At 42.5% G+C, this 17,992-nt stretch overlaps 1 protein-coding gene and 1 non-coding gene across 5 annotated transcripts in view; both read right to left on the minus strand.

Moving 5' to 3' along the window:
• Positions 1-17,992, minus strand: part of SEPTIN9 (septin 9) — a 190,043-nt gene that overhangs the window by 10,326 nt on the left and 161,725 nt on the right. For all 4 annotated transcript variants that reach the window (XM_075277384.1, XM_075277386.1, XM_075277385.1 and 1 more), the window contains 4 exons: positions 9,394-9,591; positions 5,722-5,850; positions 5,389-5,470; positions 4,280-4,417 (listed from right to left, as the gene is read on the minus strand). In XM_075277384.1, coding sequence (XP_075133485.1) covers positions 4,280-4,417; positions 5,389-5,470; positions 5,722-5,850; positions 9,394-9,591 — 547 coding nt within the window. The remainder of the gene's footprint in view (positions 1-4,279; positions 4,418-5,388; positions 5,471-5,721; positions 5,851-9,393; positions 9,592-17,992) is intronic.
• LOC142210934 (U5 spliceosomal RNA) lies at positions 3,530-3,644 on the minus strand. The gene has a single exon (XR_012717040.1). It is a non-coding gene; the product is annotated as a U5 spliceosomal RNA (small nuclear RNA).

The following is a 17,992-nucleotide window of genomic DNA, read 5'->3' on the forward strand; positions in this document are numbered from 1 at the left end:
GTTATTTGGTGCAAATAGAGGAGTGCAGACACTTGTAGCTGGCACTAGGTAGATGGAAACAACGTCATCAGGTTGTACAGGAAGGTTTTTAGCCACAATGTGGTCACCCAAAGCATTCTACACACGCACACATTTTATATATATTACACTCTTTAGCGAGCAGCCACATGTATTCTGTAAATGAAGAGAGGAGATGGACTACAGTGAAGGATGCCATCATGATCCCTCACCATTTACAAAAGCATCAAATGCGATAGCTGTATTAGGCAGGAAACACACTTGCAGTTTTTGATGCAGTTTTTAAGCCAAATGCTTCAAGGGGTAAGAAGTAAAAGTCCTCCATTATATAAAGAAATGTAATCCCCATTCCTTTTGAATCTTGGCTCAAAAAAACAAGAAAACCAGCATCATATCAGCATGTGTGATTCCAACCTTAAAGGGGGACTTCCTGCCGTAACAGCATGTTGATACAGATGACCTAACCTTAGGATAGTATCTGACTGCTGAGATCCTGACACTTGGACTCCGCACCAAGCAGCTGATCTGAATGTCTCAGGATGACGGAAGCAGCTTTGCTTTTATTTAGTACCTGCCACTACCGCTATACAGTGGATGGGGCTGAAGCTCTGGTCCTATTACAGCCCTATCCATAGCAGTAGCCTCAAGCACCCAGAGGCAGCCGGATTAGCTGAACAATGGGGCACCTGGGAGTCGGCTTATCATCGATCCTGTGAAGACTATTGGGGCCAGAAAGTCCCTTTAAGGCCACAAACCTGGAAGACCAGCCATAGGGTGTATGGTTTACCCACTGCTGCTAGGACGGCTCCTGTTGTAAAGGAGGCGACACGGACTGGACAATACTGGCGGGATATGCCTGCTCAATTACTGGTCACAATGACCGGCCCGACCGGGCATCTCCTGTATTTTGAGACAGGACCACGAAGTGTCGGAAAGGCAATAGAGGGGGATCACCGAGGCCGCTGCTTATTTTACATGTTCTTAACCTTTTCCTTTAAAAAAAACAAACAAACCTACAAAAACATCCTGCTAGAAAAATTCTTGATGGCTATGTCATGTGAACCTACCCTTAAAGAATTTTTCTAGCAGGATGTTTTTGTAGGTTTTTTGTACAGGGTGTAATAGTTTTTCTACCGCAGCATTTTCAGCTGTGTAAACGCGGCTATAACAACATACCAGACGGCAAACAACTGAATGTGGAACGCAATTGGCTAAAATGTGACTGTGGAAACCTAGAAATCATGTGAACGAGGACGTAGACTTCCTATGGATATGAATGGGAAGCTTTTTCCAGGTGTTATTTCCTGCAGATTTGCCTAAAAGGTTTTTTTCTGAGTTTTGCACAACCTCATTGTAGCATCATAAATTGTGCAATTTTTCACTTTACTGTGTTTGTTCAATCTTCATCCTTGTGTATGTCCACGGCCTAAATCCGCAGAGACCTCCAGCTTCTCACAGCTGAGCGTTTGCTACAAGTGGATCCAGTCTAGACAATCCATCAGCAGAACAAATCTCTTCCATCCGGATAGCTTGCTGCAATGTAGAAATTGTATCAGCCTGAAGTCCATTCAGCATATTTATCGAACAGAGGATTGCCAAGACTGGATATAGCAGGCGCTCCGCTGTATGGAAATATATATATACCGTGTCTGAACTGGTTTTTAGCCTCTGGGGTTAAAGTAAAAAGTGATCCCACTGGCTGACAGCGATCGCTTGAAACATTACGTCAAGAAAATTGCCTAACTTCTTATACAATGATTAATGCTTCATTTCCATAGAAATGGAAAACCCCTTTAACCCCATAAGGAAGTGGCCTGGATCGGTTCTTAAAGGGAAATTACAGCATCACTTTGCGTTAACCAATTCCCTATAACAGAACGTCCAAGCTGAAGACGTTGTTAATGGTATCTTCTGGGTCTTGGGATAGGACAACACCCAGCACCCCCACAGATCAGCTGGTGGAAGATACTGCAAGATTTGAGCGGGCTCTGCGACCTCTTCACGGAATACCACACACAGTGCCATACATTATCCTCCTCATCTTCCACCGCCTCTTTAGTCAGCTGATCTGTGGGGGTCCTGGGGCATTGGTGTATATCTTAAAAATAGGTCAGCAATATTAAAGGGGCTTTCCAGGATTTATACGACTTGCTCACAGTGTAATAACTATATATCCTACAAAGCGGCGCTTTACTTTAACCCTGCATTAGACTTTCTTTTCAGCACTTAGGTCCCATACACTTACAATGTGAACTACTGTAACCAGACTAACTTTTCCTAGCACTACTTTTTATACAGCCCACCCTGTAAATGCCACATTTATCCCGCTTTATATAAAACCGCAGTATGAATGTTATTCGAAGGGAATGGACTTGGAGAAATATATGAAAGGAACAGACTAGAAGGAACACATGGCGGAGACAGACACATTAGTAGAATGCCAGCTATGTGGAGCAGAAATATGTGCTAGGCTCAACATACAGCCAACAAATCCCAATCTGCCCAAAGTAGTCCCTGAGACAGTAAAGACGCAACGCACAAGTTTATACTGCAGATTTACGGGATGACAAAACACGTCTTAGTCTACAATAATCCAATAAATTAGGGGAATGTATATAGGGTCAGAAACAGAGCTATACCAGACGCAGTCCATAGCAGGCCACATCTTTGCCGATTTTAATAGCCACATACCATGTACTGTAGTATTCTTATCTGGGTCAGGTGAACTTATGAATTCTCTTGTGGCTACAGATTTGCTGACTTTGACCTTAATTGGCAAGTGGGTGGTCTTATTTAGTGATTGACAGTTTTTCTGTTTAGAGGGAGTCTGTCACCAGGGTGAAGCATATTAAGCCAGCAGCACAGTAGGTCAAGCACACCTAAATGTAATGCAAGAAAATTTCTGCTTCAATTGCCAAAATATTAATTTATTTCACAATAAGCAAATTAGAACTCCAGAGACCCAAGGGGCGGCTCATTTTCTCAAAACTGTTACCCCACAGTGTCCAGGCAAGCTTTCCCACTCTCCTTCCAGAAAGCTATGCTGAAATCGTGCCTGGCCCTGTCACTCACGGAAGGGAAGGGGGAGTAGAGCATATTAGAGCACTTAGGAGCTACAGAGTGACCCTCGGTGCACCAGACTGCTCATTTGCATATTGTGTAATAAATGGATCTCTCGGTTATGGAGGCGCAAATTCTCAGGGGATAAAAGCGTTACCTTCCTACCTACCTTGGGTTGCTGATTTAACATGCGCCACCCAGGTGACAGACTCCCTTTAAGTGCACATACAGAAATACAGTAGCTGTCACTGAGTAGGTCCGCCCACTGGACTCCTAAGCCATGAATGAGCCAAGGATCACATGAATAAATTTCAAGCTATACTAATTTTTTTCTAACTATATAACTGATCTGCTCAGCATCTCCTGCTCTGTAACATGCTGCCTGCAAATAGGATCACGGTCGACATGACTGGTTCTCTTTTAAAGGAGTCTTTTTTTTTTTTTTTTTGGGAGCCCAGCGAGCGCCAGGCATCAAAAAATTATCAGAAACTCATAATTGTTCCTCTCCACGGAAATCTTTAGTAAAAGGCGAAAGATTTATTCGGTCTGAAGAGAAACCAGAGTATATCTTTTAAAGGAGTCTGTCACCTGAACCTAGGTTAACAATTCAGTCTTGCAGATTGATATATCAGGGTCATCTGGAATTTGGTGTGGAATCCGCGTCAGATTCAGCACTGAAAAAAAAAAAAAAAAGCCTCCCATTGACTTCAATGGGTACCTTTGCAGAAAAAAGAACCCATTGAAGTCAATGGGAGGCTTTTTTTCAATGCTGAATCTGCTGTGGATTCCACACCAAATTCAGCACCATTTTCCTCCGTGTGAATGCAACATTGTGTTTTTGTCAATATGCAGATGAGCTCTTTGGAGTGATATAGGTATTGCTGTGGCCCTCAATGAGCTCATTTCTGTATCAAGTGGCGAAATCTGGACAAAGGAGGCACCGATTAACAAGAGGAAGACATAGTTGGAACGAGGCGACTCTAACCTAACGTGGGTTCTGTTGACAGACGCCCTTTAAATAAAATCCCTCATCCATACAACCTATTTGCATGTATTGATCATTAATAAAGTGCATGGCCGCATCTGACCACTACAATATATATTGCAAAATAAAAATAATTGAGTAGAACAAGGAGAAAACCAACACAGGTGTGACCAGAGTCTAATGCTTAGGTTAGGACTGAAAACCTCAGGCACTTACGAGTGTCCTGTAGCTGGGATGAAGTATATACAGCAGTGGACCCGGGAATCAGGAATCCGCTTCTTGCGGTTGATATTCAGCTCCTCCTGTAGATACTTCTCATATTGGTCATTAATGAACTTCATAATAGGCAGCCAGCTACGAAGACAAGAAAGGGAATAATATAGTTACAATGCAGATTATACGTAGAATAATCACGATCTCCAGTGTTTTTACTTAAGGGTGGACAGCAATAAGGATCAACAACTGCTTGTCATGTCAGGGACAAGCCTCCTGCTATACAGATATATTTAAAGGAAGATCAGCTTGACCGTCAAAGTACCTAGCAAAGCTGGAAAGTGATGACGTACCCACAGAGTAGGTCATCAATAAGAGATTGGTCAGGGTCCAGAGGCGATCAGCTGTATGCCAGAATCATCTTTGCCCCTATTTAAGTGAATGGAAGTTTAGTTGCAACTCCCAGTGCCACTGTTACATTATATGGACCTCCATATACTGTAGCAGCGGTGCCAGGAACTGCAGCTCTGCTCCTATTCACGTGAGCAGGAGCAGAACTGATTCTGGCAGCATAACTGGCACACAGCTGATCGGTGCCGGACCCCAAACTAATCTGATACCCTAGCACAGCAGGTGACTGGGGTTCCTCTCTGCAGGAAAAAACTGGACCGGGCCAAAAGTGCTGCGCCCAATTCATTTTCATGGGGGTCTATGGCATCCCACCCCCACAGATTATTATAAAGCAATGGCATATCTTAGCAACCACCGCTGAATTACAGCCTGTAATGTATTATTCACAATTCTGTCGGTTTCTAAGGATAAATCGCCCAGCATTCTCTCATGGTTTAAGATCTTGGCTTTTACACTAGGCACTATACTGAGCTCAGACAGGCAGCAATGCGTTGTAAGAGCTAGGTTAACATACTGGATAATTATCTAGCAGAATTAAGAATACAGCTCTGGCTCCTAAACAAGATGTAACTTATGATTAATATTATTATTAGATGAGTATAGCAGAGCACTGACAATGTTATCCAGCTTTTCATGTAGTAGTTTCTAATATGACACCTTGCACACATTGAGATGTAGTATTTGCACATTTAGTACATTACCAGTTCTCATTATTTATGTGGTCTCCAAATCCGGGAGTGTCAATAACCGTCAGTTTCATCCGCACTCCTTTCTCTTCAATGTCTGGAAGAAAATCCCATTATATTAGTTCAGTAAATTGTTGAAAAATAGTACGATATTGCAGAGGCCTGACTACTCCCCTAAAAGAGTCAAATTCCAAAAAATCATATAATAACTGGCTTCACTACACACAGGACAATATGCAGATCTGTATCCTTAATATATTTACATAGGTGAATAGTAAAAGGTGAAAATTATTCTATATGAAATTATTTTTGTGCACCCTATTACCTAAACCCCAACAGAAATCTCACCGTGAGTGATGCTTTTAATTTCTATGGTTTTGGGGATTCGTTCCTCGGCTGTGGGTTGCACGGATTTCCGGCTGACCTTGGATTTGAAGAGGGTGTTTATTAATGTGGATTTTCCGAGACCGCTCTGACCTGGAAAAAAAATGACAAAAAAAATATTACTGTTAATGATACTTGCCAACTTTCCCACGTTGACCTCTAGTAGACCCAGAACGCTTCGGCAGCCATGCCCTTTGTTTGCCAAGCCTCGCACCGTATGAGGGTGTGCAAGGTAGGGTTGGGCGATTAGAACCCCAAACCAAAATCATGATTAATTGAACAATTTACATTGATTGCCACAGAATTTTAGTCTGTTAGTAACTTAACAGCAATCCCGAATGGACAGCGTATAGAGTTAGAGACAATGGCAAGGTGAGATAGGATGGCATGGATGCAAAATAAATGGGATGCTGTGAGGTCACCTTTTTGATGGAGTCTCCCGGACATCTTGAGAGAGTTGGCAAGTATGTGTTTGTATATTGACTTGAGATTATGAGACTACTATACGTAGTATTTTACTTTGTGGATTAAAAACAAAATGAATTTTGTGGTTACTTTTGCTTACTAGCTCGAGTACTCCACAGAAGTACTGTAGGTCATAACTGTGACTGAAGCAGCTCTCTCTCCACCTTCCCAAGCGGGAAGTCCCAGGATAATTTCAAGGACAAACCTGCTGCTGACTGGATGTGACTATATCAATGTTGCTCTAAATCTCTGACAATGAGGAACCTTTCTCAATATTGGTCATAACCTTACATATCAAGCAACCCTAGAAAGTAGTATGCATTCTGCTTACATACACTTCCAGCTTAAAGGGGTTGACCAAGGATTTGGATTTCATAGGACTGTACATATCTGATTGGTGGGAGGCTGACTGAGACCCATGCGCCGACCAGCTGTATGAGGTCGCTTCCAGCACCCATACTGTACAGGGCCAGAAGCAGTTGTCTCAGGATCCTGTGTAATGGCAAGGTGCCCTGCACAGGAACTCATCTTTTATTGACTTCAATAGGAGCTGAACTGCAGTAACAACAAAAGCATCACCATGAAGATGGTTTTTACCGTATGGGATATCCTAAGGACAGACCATAATATCCAAATTCCAAAACACATATAACATGTTAGGAGAACAGAATGTAGAGTCGCAGCCAAAGTTTGGTAATTATGTTTGTTTTACATACGAGATAGTATTTTCTCTATTAAGTTGTGGTCACCATTTTGGCTTTTCTCTATTCAATTGCAGCTGTCAAATTAGCAGCAGTCTATTGGAAGTATCTTCCGATATAGGTCACATGAGGACAAATGGGGGAATATAGGCCAGCATTGAGAAGATAGCCACTGCACGCACAGGCGTATGGCAGAGACAAACATGGTGATGTCATTGCATCGCTCCGGCCTGTGCAAAGGTCCCTGAGCCTTGTGAGTTGCAGACCTGAGGTGACTCTGGTAAGTCAGGCATGCATAAGGGTGACAGGTAGAAGGGCACTGGGCTACTCTCACTACAGATGCCCTCCTTTTCATTCATCTCACAATTTGGCTACACTCCCCTGTACTCATACAGAGGCCGCCTATCCAAAGAAACTTCTGAAAAAGAAAAGTGCAGTTTTTCTCTCGTGGGGGCCTCCGAGCTGCTGCTGTCTTATGTGCTCCTGGTGAATGGTCGGTCAGGTAGCTAAAAAGTCTCATCATGAATAGTCAACTGTATCTGCATTCTCAGGACAAGGCTATAGTTGATCACGGAAGAGTGCCTCCTTTAAAGAGGTATTCCAATCTTGGCCAAAATGGGAACATGGGGCTTATTCTCTCTCCCACAAGGTCAGGAGTCACAGAAAAAGCCAAAGAGGGTTGTTCTACACCAGGGGTCGTGAACCTTTTTGGCTGAGAGAGCCATGAACACCACATATTTTAAAATGTAATTCCATGAGAGCCATAATACCAACCCCCCATTCCTGCACGCACTATTATGCCCCATAGTAGTCCCTGCACACAGTATTATGTTCCATTGTGGACACCCATGAACAATTATTATACTCTGGGGTCTTTTCGGACCCCAGAGTATAATAATCGGAGACCCAAGGGAGGGATACAAACATAAAAAACACTGTTACTTACCTCTCCCTGGCTCCGCTGCACTCTCCGCCGCTGTCAGCCACCTTCAATAACCTCCGGGACATTATATGACCCGTCGTGATACAGGCCCTGGTCATGTGACATCTGGGACGTCGCGCAAGTAGGCCCGAAGCCTGCCCGGAGCAGTAAGTAACACTGTTTTTTTTTTTTATGTTCTCTTACCTCTCCTGGGCCTCTTTTCATTAAACTCAGGTGTCCAAAAAGACCCCCTAAGTATAATAGTGCTTGTGGGGCCCGCGGCCCGGTAGTTACACCCCTATCTCTGAGTCAAATGCAGCCATCAAAAGAGCCATAGGTTCCCGACCCCTGTTCTACGCCATCTCCATAACTTCCATAGAGGTAAACAGGCATTACAGAAACAGCATAGCAAAGTGCACTACTCCATTTCTGTAACTCTCAATGATCTCTATAGAAGTTATGGAAATTGCATCGAAAGCTTTGCCGCACCCGACCACTAAACTGTGAAAGGATAAGATGGGAATAATGTTTTAAGAGTCCCTTATAAAGTCTGGCCTGGTGCGATGACTCCCCTGGTAAACATGTCAGACTGTGCAGGGTAAGAGCCAACAGAGCGTTTATTCACACATTTCCAGGGGGATGAACAAAGGATTGGCACAAGGCAGAGTTTACTCTTCAATTGTTATTTAATGGAAATTATAAGTATTGACTAAAACAGACATGTTACGGGAGCAGACAAATCCTCTTTAAAGGGGGATGTCCACCTTTGGATCTGCAGCAAGTGTTCAATTTCCTTGCAGTGCCACCACAGGGGAAACGAGATATTGCATCATGTCTATTAAAAACCAAAGGATAATATATGGTTATGCTGGGACCTCCTGCATGGTGAAAGGGGTGGTCCGACTCATGAAACTTTAGTGCCCAAGCATCAGTTCTTCCTGCTCAAATGATGATGTGTTGAAGTGTGACACGTGACTCTATAACTGGCTACAGCAGTGACGTATCTCCACTACTATGACCACTGACTGGCGGCATAGCTCACACGTGACATATTGTTGTAGCATGAAAAACAGAGCTTGATGAGGAACTGAGGAAACGTTGGCACTGAAGCAGAAGGGGTAAGGTTTTTACTCCATACACATCAAAACCTACCTTTAAAAAGAAACACCCAAGAACAATCCCTTTAATGTTATCATTCAAGTGGTCATCTTATAGTAATGGTTTGCGTATTAAAATAGGTTTGTGGTCCAAAACAGACGCCGCTCCATGCATGTCCAGGTCAGCATGATACAAAAAAATGACCTCTATGTGTAACACTGAGGAACACCATAGAAGTGTATTGGACTCAGGTGGGAAAAGATGGGAAGCGCAAATTTGTAAGATATAGTGAATGTGCAGACGACACGCTGATCTGTATACAAATCTGCAGCGGCAGCACAAGTCAACCGTATTCTACAGTTTGTCTTATGCAATGAATCAGGTGCGGAGTACAGGCATCAGGAAATAAGTCGACCGTATCAAAACAAAGCAGCGGGTCTAGGTACATACCGACCACCATGATGTTCAGCTCGAAACCTTGCTTCATAGCCTTTTTTCTCATCTGTTCCAAAATGGCATCTATTCCCACGTATCCAAAATCTGTAGCTGGCTTATCACCCACGCCCCTGGTAGGTAGGGGCTGCTTCACCCCCGCATCCCTGATCATGTCGGTCATGGTGACACCGTATGGTTGGGTGTCCTCGATAACTGTGGAATAAAAAGAGAATGTTACATATATTTTACCTCTAGAAGCAGAGCGTATGTATCTACTAAACATTCCTCAATGACACCCGTGCCACACACAGCTTCTTATCACTAATGCATTAGTCTGCAAGGTGCCCAGTGTTTAGGTAACCAAGGGAGGTGGATGAAGGTTATTAGATGTACAAACAAGCTTGGTAGCAACAGAAAGAAGGGATAAACCAATAACACGCACATAATAGCATGTTACACCTAGGTTGTAGGAGTCTCCAGAGTTCCCTTGCCTTCCTGATTTTGATACTGGCACCCTCAACACCTTCCCCATCTTCCTTGTAAGTAGTAATATAAAAAAAAATAAAAAATAAAAAAAAAATCCCTGTTCCTGCTGCATCGAAGGTATGTTGACTCCGACGTGTAACCTCTACGATGTTGACTTATCCTAATTTCATTGGTCACATGTCAACAAGTCAATGCTGGTGCAGGTGACCCTGGAAGAATTGAAACAAGACAGGCATGGGACTAATAAGACAAGTACTCTTTCTTTTATTATTGTAGAAATTCTAAGTAGCCTTGAAGAGAATCCCAATAATATACTGTACATCATCTGAAAGGTACTGTCACCCTGAGCATTTTGTTTATCCAAATCTGTTCAGTTATTCCAAAGATCTAAGCCCTTTTAGTGCTGATGTAATTTGGGATGTGACTAGCCAAGAGGGCAGAAACACTGCCAAATAAAACCTCTTGTTACCGCCCACTTGGCTAATATACTCTAATTTGCATCAACACTAACATGACTTATATCTTTGGAATGGCTGAAAAGATTTGGATAAACAAAACACTATAATGTTCAGGGTGACAGTGCCGATCAGATGAGATAGGTCATTGGGCTTTTCAGACTTGGTGACAGGATCTCTTTTAAGGGTCTAGGGAAAGTTTAGACCCCCAAAAATGAGATCGGTAGAAAGATCTGTGCATTAGGGGATCTGAAGTAGGGATATTTTTAGGAAGGAAATCAAACCTTACATCCTCCTATAACCTATTCCCATTAGAAATACTTGACTGTGTAACTACATTGTAGCTTATACACCAGGGGTAGGGAACCTTCGGCTCTCCAGCTGCTGTGAAACTACAACTCCCAACATGCTCCATTCACTTCCATGGGAGTTCCAAGAAAAGCAGAGCAAGTATGCATGCTGGGAGTTGTAGTTTTGCAACAGCTGGAGAGCCGTACGTTCCCTACCCCTGTTATAGACACTGATACAAGCGCTCCTTCTTCCAAGAGTTACATTGGAAACAATACAACCCCACTCTCGTAGTTATGTCAAATCATAGATAAGTGCAAAGAAAGACGCAGTCGTTGCTCAGTGCAAACTTGACAATGAAAAAGTTTGTTCTATGCAGTTTTCACGTAGTCAGTTTCTAAGAAACAAGGTGGCGACTAAAATGGCCATCATTGCAATCATATGGGTTGTTAGTTTTTCCCAAAAATAGCTTTATAGGCTTTCCAATGACACACGTTTAGTGGGAAGTCTCCTCGGGCCATGGAAATAAGTAATGTATTTATTGATGGCCTCTATGACAGCTGTCCGACATAAACCACAACATGCCATTCCTCAAACCCTGCTGTTACAGTATGGAGGCACTCCGCTGGCACATAGCCATGGCCGAGGGTGTAGAAGGGAGAATGTGGAAATAGGCATGGAATAACGGGAGCATCAGAGGACATCGGACAAAGACGTGAACAGTCATGCCCTGGAGCAGAGGAAGCGCCGAGAATGAGTCAGGTAGGAAACGTGGAAACTGGAAGACGGCACAATCTGGAAGCAATGTTAAAATAGAGGGTGTGGAGGTAGACGGCAGGCCGAGATCTGCGTGCGTCTGTCTGTGACCATCCCAAAATATACTGTCCTCACAGTAGGCCCTTACAAACTAAAACCTTAGGAACCACGAGGCATTAACATTCTTCACACCAATTTATCTACACAGTCCGACAAGCACATAAATTTGCATGGCGGCCGCCACCTCCCCACTTCCTATACTACTTTTGTTGTAGGAGGCCTTGTGGTTTAGAACAGCTGAAGTGCAAATTGAGGGTGGTGAAGGGGGAAAGAGAACAGGAAACAGCACTACAAAAACTGTACAGAGCCCTACAAAATGGAAGCAAAGACATTGAGAACAAAAAATACTGTAGCTGAGATACACACATGTATGCACCAACATCAGTCAAAGGGCACTCGGAAGCCATCTTGTAAGTGCACGTAATATTCAGGTGGCCCGATTGTGTAGGTTTGGGCTAGAGAGCAACTTTAGACATGTGACGGTCATGCTTAGAGCATTTACCATGGGGATGAGCTGTTGATTATACCAACAAATAAAATATCTGAAAAATTTATTATTTTGAGAAATGGCGCTTTGGACTCCATTAATGGAGGTTTACTTAGAAGGAAAAGTAGTCAGAAACATGAAAAGAACAGATCTGTATCTGAGACCATTACAAATAAACCTTTGGCTTGGCTCAGAGATTACCATACTGGAAGATGGCACAAAATTCTAAGGTTGGCACATTTGTCACGTTTTCCCCCCAACTTATCTATACATATGCATGCTTGGCTGAGCATGCATGTGTTCTCAATAGGTAGAGTAGAGTAAACCAGTGTCAGACACCTATAGCGGTAGCTTATCTGCCTTGAGAGCAAAAGGATCAGGCAAAAAAAAATCCAGTTGCCCTTTTTCCCTGATATCTTATGTCAGTGGCGAGTTGCAGGTTCCCATACACATTAGATGGTTGGTTGAGCAAGTATCGGCAGGTTCGGCTAATGTTAACCTGTTGCTGCTTTTTCCACACCATTGTCCCTGCTGCTAGGCCTTGGTCTTTCCATTGATCTCCAGTTAAAGGTCCCCTGTGAGGCTGAGGACGCCAGTGACTGGCTGCCATAGTCACCCCCCACCATTGCTGCAGATATTCCATACAGAGCCCTACATAGGAGGTACCGGTATATTCATTGATCTGCTGATAAATATGTCCAGCTGAAGGCCACAATGTATCCCATTGTATAGGCCTATATCAAATTGGTTCCTATTAACAAAACTAAAAATAAAAGCTGTGCGGTATCCCCTTTTTCCTGTAAAATTTTGTAGGTAATAGTGTAGACTACTAGTTCATACCCCAACTTAAAGAAAAAGAAGAAGCTGACACATACTGGCCTGGGTCATATCAAAATGACAATCTTTAGCATTTCAAAATGGGTCAAATGGGTGGGGTCAAAATGCAATATAGATATGTCCTAAGCAAAATGGCTTTCAAAATCGCACGCGCTTCAGATCTCCACTTATCGAAATCTCTTAGCCATGCCAAAGGGGTTAGAAGAACCTTGCTGTCCTACATATCCATGGTGGCCTGCGGCCTTCTCACATATATCCAAGACATCTCGGAAGGTCACACTGGATTTCTGCTTTAAGCCAGTGACATTGTGAAGCAACAGCTAACATATAAGTGAATCTCTTCTTATCCTCCATTCTAGTTTTATGTATGAATTCTCCATTACTTTTCCACCGCTCTGCAAATAGGACAAGTAAAACCTATTAAGTGTAACACATCCTCAGTCACGTTTAATGGTCATGACTCAGATCTCCGAGGATGCACAATAATGCTGCCAAAGTTCTTTCAGGATCTAACAATCTGCCCAAACTCACAGGAAACATCACTCATGGCGGCGTGACATCTGCCCCAGAAAAGCTTAACTACTTCAAAGACAGATGCCCATAGGAAACCGAGCTCCGACAAAGAAGTGCAAGCCCATATTTGTTAGGATTTGCTACAGGACATTTCCAGTTCTGATAGTTGATCCCCAGCATCTGATCCCCTGCATGCCAGATGAAATGGTGGTGTGGTGAAACCCCTGTTCTGCTCTACAGTCGCCACACTGTGCAAAAGTGAGTGAGCAGAGTGGACTGGGGATGTCGTGGCCCAAAAAATAAGGGCTGCACATTCATATTATAATAATGGCAATCTACGCCAGTTCCTAACGCAAACTGGAACATGGGGTGATTTATGAAGAGGCCGGAACCTCTTCATAGATCACTAATTCCCTGCATCTGCTGGGGCTTTTATGAAGACTGGTGTATAATACGCCAGTCTTACGCTAGGTTCACACTAGTGTTCCATCCTTCAGTTCCACATGGGGACACACCTTCTGCCTAAAAAGCAGTTACACATGGAAATTCGTGGACCTCCTAGACTATAATGGAGTCCCGCTGGGTTTCCGATGGTTTTATACAAAGTCCTTCTTCTGCCGATTCTATAGTCATTACAATAAGCCACAATACTACAAGTCTTCAAAAATGACATGAATTTCCTCTAGAAGTTTACAATTCGATGACGCAAGCAACCCATTCCCTTCAACGTATGGAACAAGAGCCTTCCTGCCTAATGTCAAGAAGATGCTGTGTCTAAACGAGATCCTGCAAGAAACCGTTAAGTTGGGCCAGCTATGTCTATAGTATGTCTGCATGACAAGACACTGCGGAAGAGGAAGGAAGACCACAGAGATCTGAAGAAAGGGGGAGGGGGGACAATACATTTAAAGGAATGAACCAGAAAGAGTGTGGAGCATAGATAAATATATATATACATATAGATATATATATCACCCAGCAATCCGCATCATCTTATCCTACAAAAACAGATCACTGCGCTCTGAACAAGATCTGAAATGAGAAGACAATGTTAGGCCAAGGGCAGCCGACTGATCTCATGAAAGCAGCAAAATAGGACTCAGCGCTCTGACCACTACCTGTTTTTGCAAACCGCAGGCAGATTGTTCTGTGATGTTCTGTCCCGCAGAGGATACATGTGACCTTGTATCAGTGCTTGGCGTCTATTAGATAAATATTACCTCGCCATTATTCTATGATCTAGCATGCTACAGTACACTGCAGACAGTTGTCACACACATACATGCATCTACCTACCTACAAGAATGGTAGGAATAGTATATATGGAGTTTTCAGCTATGTTATATTCTATGCGGAGGTAAGTTCTAGACTGAACCAGACAATTGCTGGACTTATATATATTGAGTTGTCAAGATCATTTCTTACTGTGCTACTTATATGGTTGATATATAAAATGAGAATGCATGGACCAATGTGTGTCAGTGGGTAAGTAAGTGAGATAGTGGGTGGTTATCAGTGGCACATAAACTGGGTCACAGTTACTAGTGGCCTCTATGATAGATTTAGAAACTATTTTTGCACAGTAAAATATAATTTTGCAAATGACACAAAACTGTGCAAATGAAATAACACAAAAGAGGACCATATGCTGTAACAAATGGAGCTGGGTAGGGCTATATACACATGGTACCTAGCTGAGTCGTGATTAAATATTGCATCGATGACCTCCTTGTTCTGTGCGTGCCACTATGGCCCCTTTCACTGCTTCCAGTGAGCCCAGGTCAGTAAAGGGCCTGTCCTGAATTTTTCCCCAGGCTCAATGCTGCATACACAGGCTCATGATAATACACGGGCGTGTGTATGCGGCTACAGAAAAGAATGGGTCGGTGTGCTTGCAGTGAAAAACATGGCTAGCACGCTGACAAAGCGAACAGTTGTGTGCACGGAGCCTTAGTTAGAAACCCTGACCGAAAAAAAGGCAAATAAGGTCTAATATATACAAATACACACACACGGGAGGGGGAGATATGTGGCAGTATTACTTACTAAATGGGAAAATGTTCGATAGGTAAAACTGATATGGAAAAGGACTTCGGAATTTTAGTCAAAAGTAAACTTAAGGAACTTATGTCAGAAAGCTGCGGCCAAGGCAAATAAGATCACGGTGCACAGTCAGACCCCATACGGAGTACTATGTACAATTTGGGGCACGAGTGTACAACAAACTTATATTAGAGACTGTGTGGGTTCAAATGTGGGTAGAAAAAATAATACATGAAAGGGGTGGACCATTATATATATATATATATATATATATATATATATACACACACACATACAGTCCTATGAAAAAGTTTGGGCACCCCTATTAATCTTAATCATTTTTAGTTCTAAATATTTTGGTATTTGCAACAGCCATTTCAGTTTGATATATCTAATAACTGATGGACACAGTAATATTTTAGGATTGAAATGAGGTTTATTGTACTAACAGAAAATGTGCAATATGCATTAAACCAAAATTTGACCGATGCAAAAGTATGGGCACCTCAACAGAAAAGTGACATTAATATTTCGTAGATCCTCCTTTTGCAAAGATAACAGCCTCTAGTCGCTTCCTGTAGCTTTTAATCAGTTCCTGGATCCTGGATAAAGGTATTTTGGACAAACAATTCAAGTTCAGTTAAGTTAGATGGTCGCCGAGCATGGACAGCCCGCTTCAAATCATCCCACAGATGTTCAATGATATTCAGGTCTGGGGACTGGGATGGCCATTCCAGAACATTGTAATTGTTCCTCTGCATGAATGCCTGAGGATTTGGAGCGGTGTTTTGGATCATTGTCTTGCTGAAATATCCATCCCCGGCGTAACTTCAACTTCGTCACTGATTCTTGAACATTATTCTCAAGAATCTGCTGATACTGAGTGGAATCCATGCGACTCTCAACTTTAACAAGATTCCCGATGCCGGCATTGGCCACACAGCCCCAAAGCATGATGGAACCTCCACCAAATTTTACAGTGGGTAGCATGTGTTTTTCTTGGAATGCTGTTTCTTTTTGGACGCCATGCATAACGCCTTTTTTTTATAACCAAACAACTCAATTTTTGTTTCCAAAATGAAGCTGCCTTGTCCAAATGTGCTTTTTCATACCTCAGGCAACTCTATTTGTGGCGTACGTGCAGAAACGGCTTCTTTCTCATCACTCTCCCATACAGCTTCTATTTGTGCAAAGTGCGCTGTATAGTTGACCGATGCACAGTGACACCATCTGCAGCAAGATGATGCTGCAGCTCTTTGGAGGTGGTCTGTGGATTGTCCTTGACTGTTCTCACCATTCTTCTTCTCTGCCTTTCTGATATTTTTCTTGGCCTGCCACTTCTGGGCTTAACAAGAACTGTCCCTGTGGTCTTCCATTTCCTTACTATGTTCCACACAGTGGAAACTGACAGGTTAAATCTCTGAGACAACGTTTTGTATCCTTCCCCTGAACAACTATGTTGAACAATCTTTGTTTTCAGATCATTTGAGAGTTGTTTTGAGTAGCCCATGATGCCACTCTTCAGAGGAGATTCAAATAGGAGATCAACTTGCAATTGGCCACCTTAAATACCTTTTCTTATGATTGGATACATCTGGCTATGAAGTTCAAAGCTCACTGAGGTTACAAAACCAATTTTGTGCTTCAGTAAGTCAGTAAAAAGTAGTTAGGGGAATTCAAATCAATAAAATGATAAGGGTGCCCATACTTTTGCACCGGTCAAATTTTGGTTTAATGCATATTGCACATTTTCTGTTAGTACAATAAACCTCATTTCAATCCTGAAATATTACTGTGTCCATCAGTTATTAGATATATCAAACTGAAATGGCTGTTGCAAACACCAAAATATTTAGAACAAAAAATGATTAAGATTAATAGGGGTGCCCAAACTTTTTCATAGGACTGTATATATATATATATATATATATAGATATACATACATATATATATATATATATATATATATATATATATATATATACACACACACACACACACATACACACACACACACACACCCAGGACTGTAACAAGAAAGGAAAGAAAAGAAGAAGGTTAGAAGGAAAGAAGGTTTCACCCACATAGAAGGGGTTCTTTACTGTAAGAGCTGTGAGACTATGGATGTCTAAGCCAGATGAAATGGTGGAGCTGTATGATTTTTTTTTTTTAAAGGAGTTTTCCAGTCCAAATTGATTTTTCATACAAAAGATCTATGATAGGTTATCATTATGTGATCAGTGGGAGTCTGACAACCTGACCCGGACACAGATCAGCTGTTTTAACATCCTCTGGGTGCCAGGAGCTCCTACTGAAGAGGGAGTATGTACAGCGGCGCTCATAGTCAAGTAATAGTCACGGTGCGGCAGCCTCGCCCATTGTATAGCGGTGGTCCTGGGGAAAAGGTGCACCGCTCTTATTACTTGAATAGGGGCAGTGCTGCACATACAACCTGTCTACTAACAGTGCCTGGCCATCGAGGCAGCTGATCTGCGTGGGGTCTGAGTGAAGGACACCCACAGATCACATACCTATGACTTATCCATCAGTGTTAAAAAACAAAGATCAATTTCAAGTCGTAAAGAACCCCTTTAAGAAAAGACATTATAGTCATACACAGACAATTTACTGCAGATATTTCCACCCTACCCATTCATCTGAATGGACCTTGCAAGAATCAATCTACTTG

Source organism: Leptodactylus fuscus, chromosome 6 (genome assembly GCF_031893055.1).
Source record: "Leptodactylus fuscus isolate aLepFus1 chromosome 6, aLepFus1.hap2, whole genome shotgun sequence".
In the NCBI taxonomy this organism is placed as follows: domain Eukaryota; kingdom Metazoa; phylum Chordata; class Amphibia; order Anura; family Leptodactylidae; genus Leptodactylus; species Leptodactylus fuscus.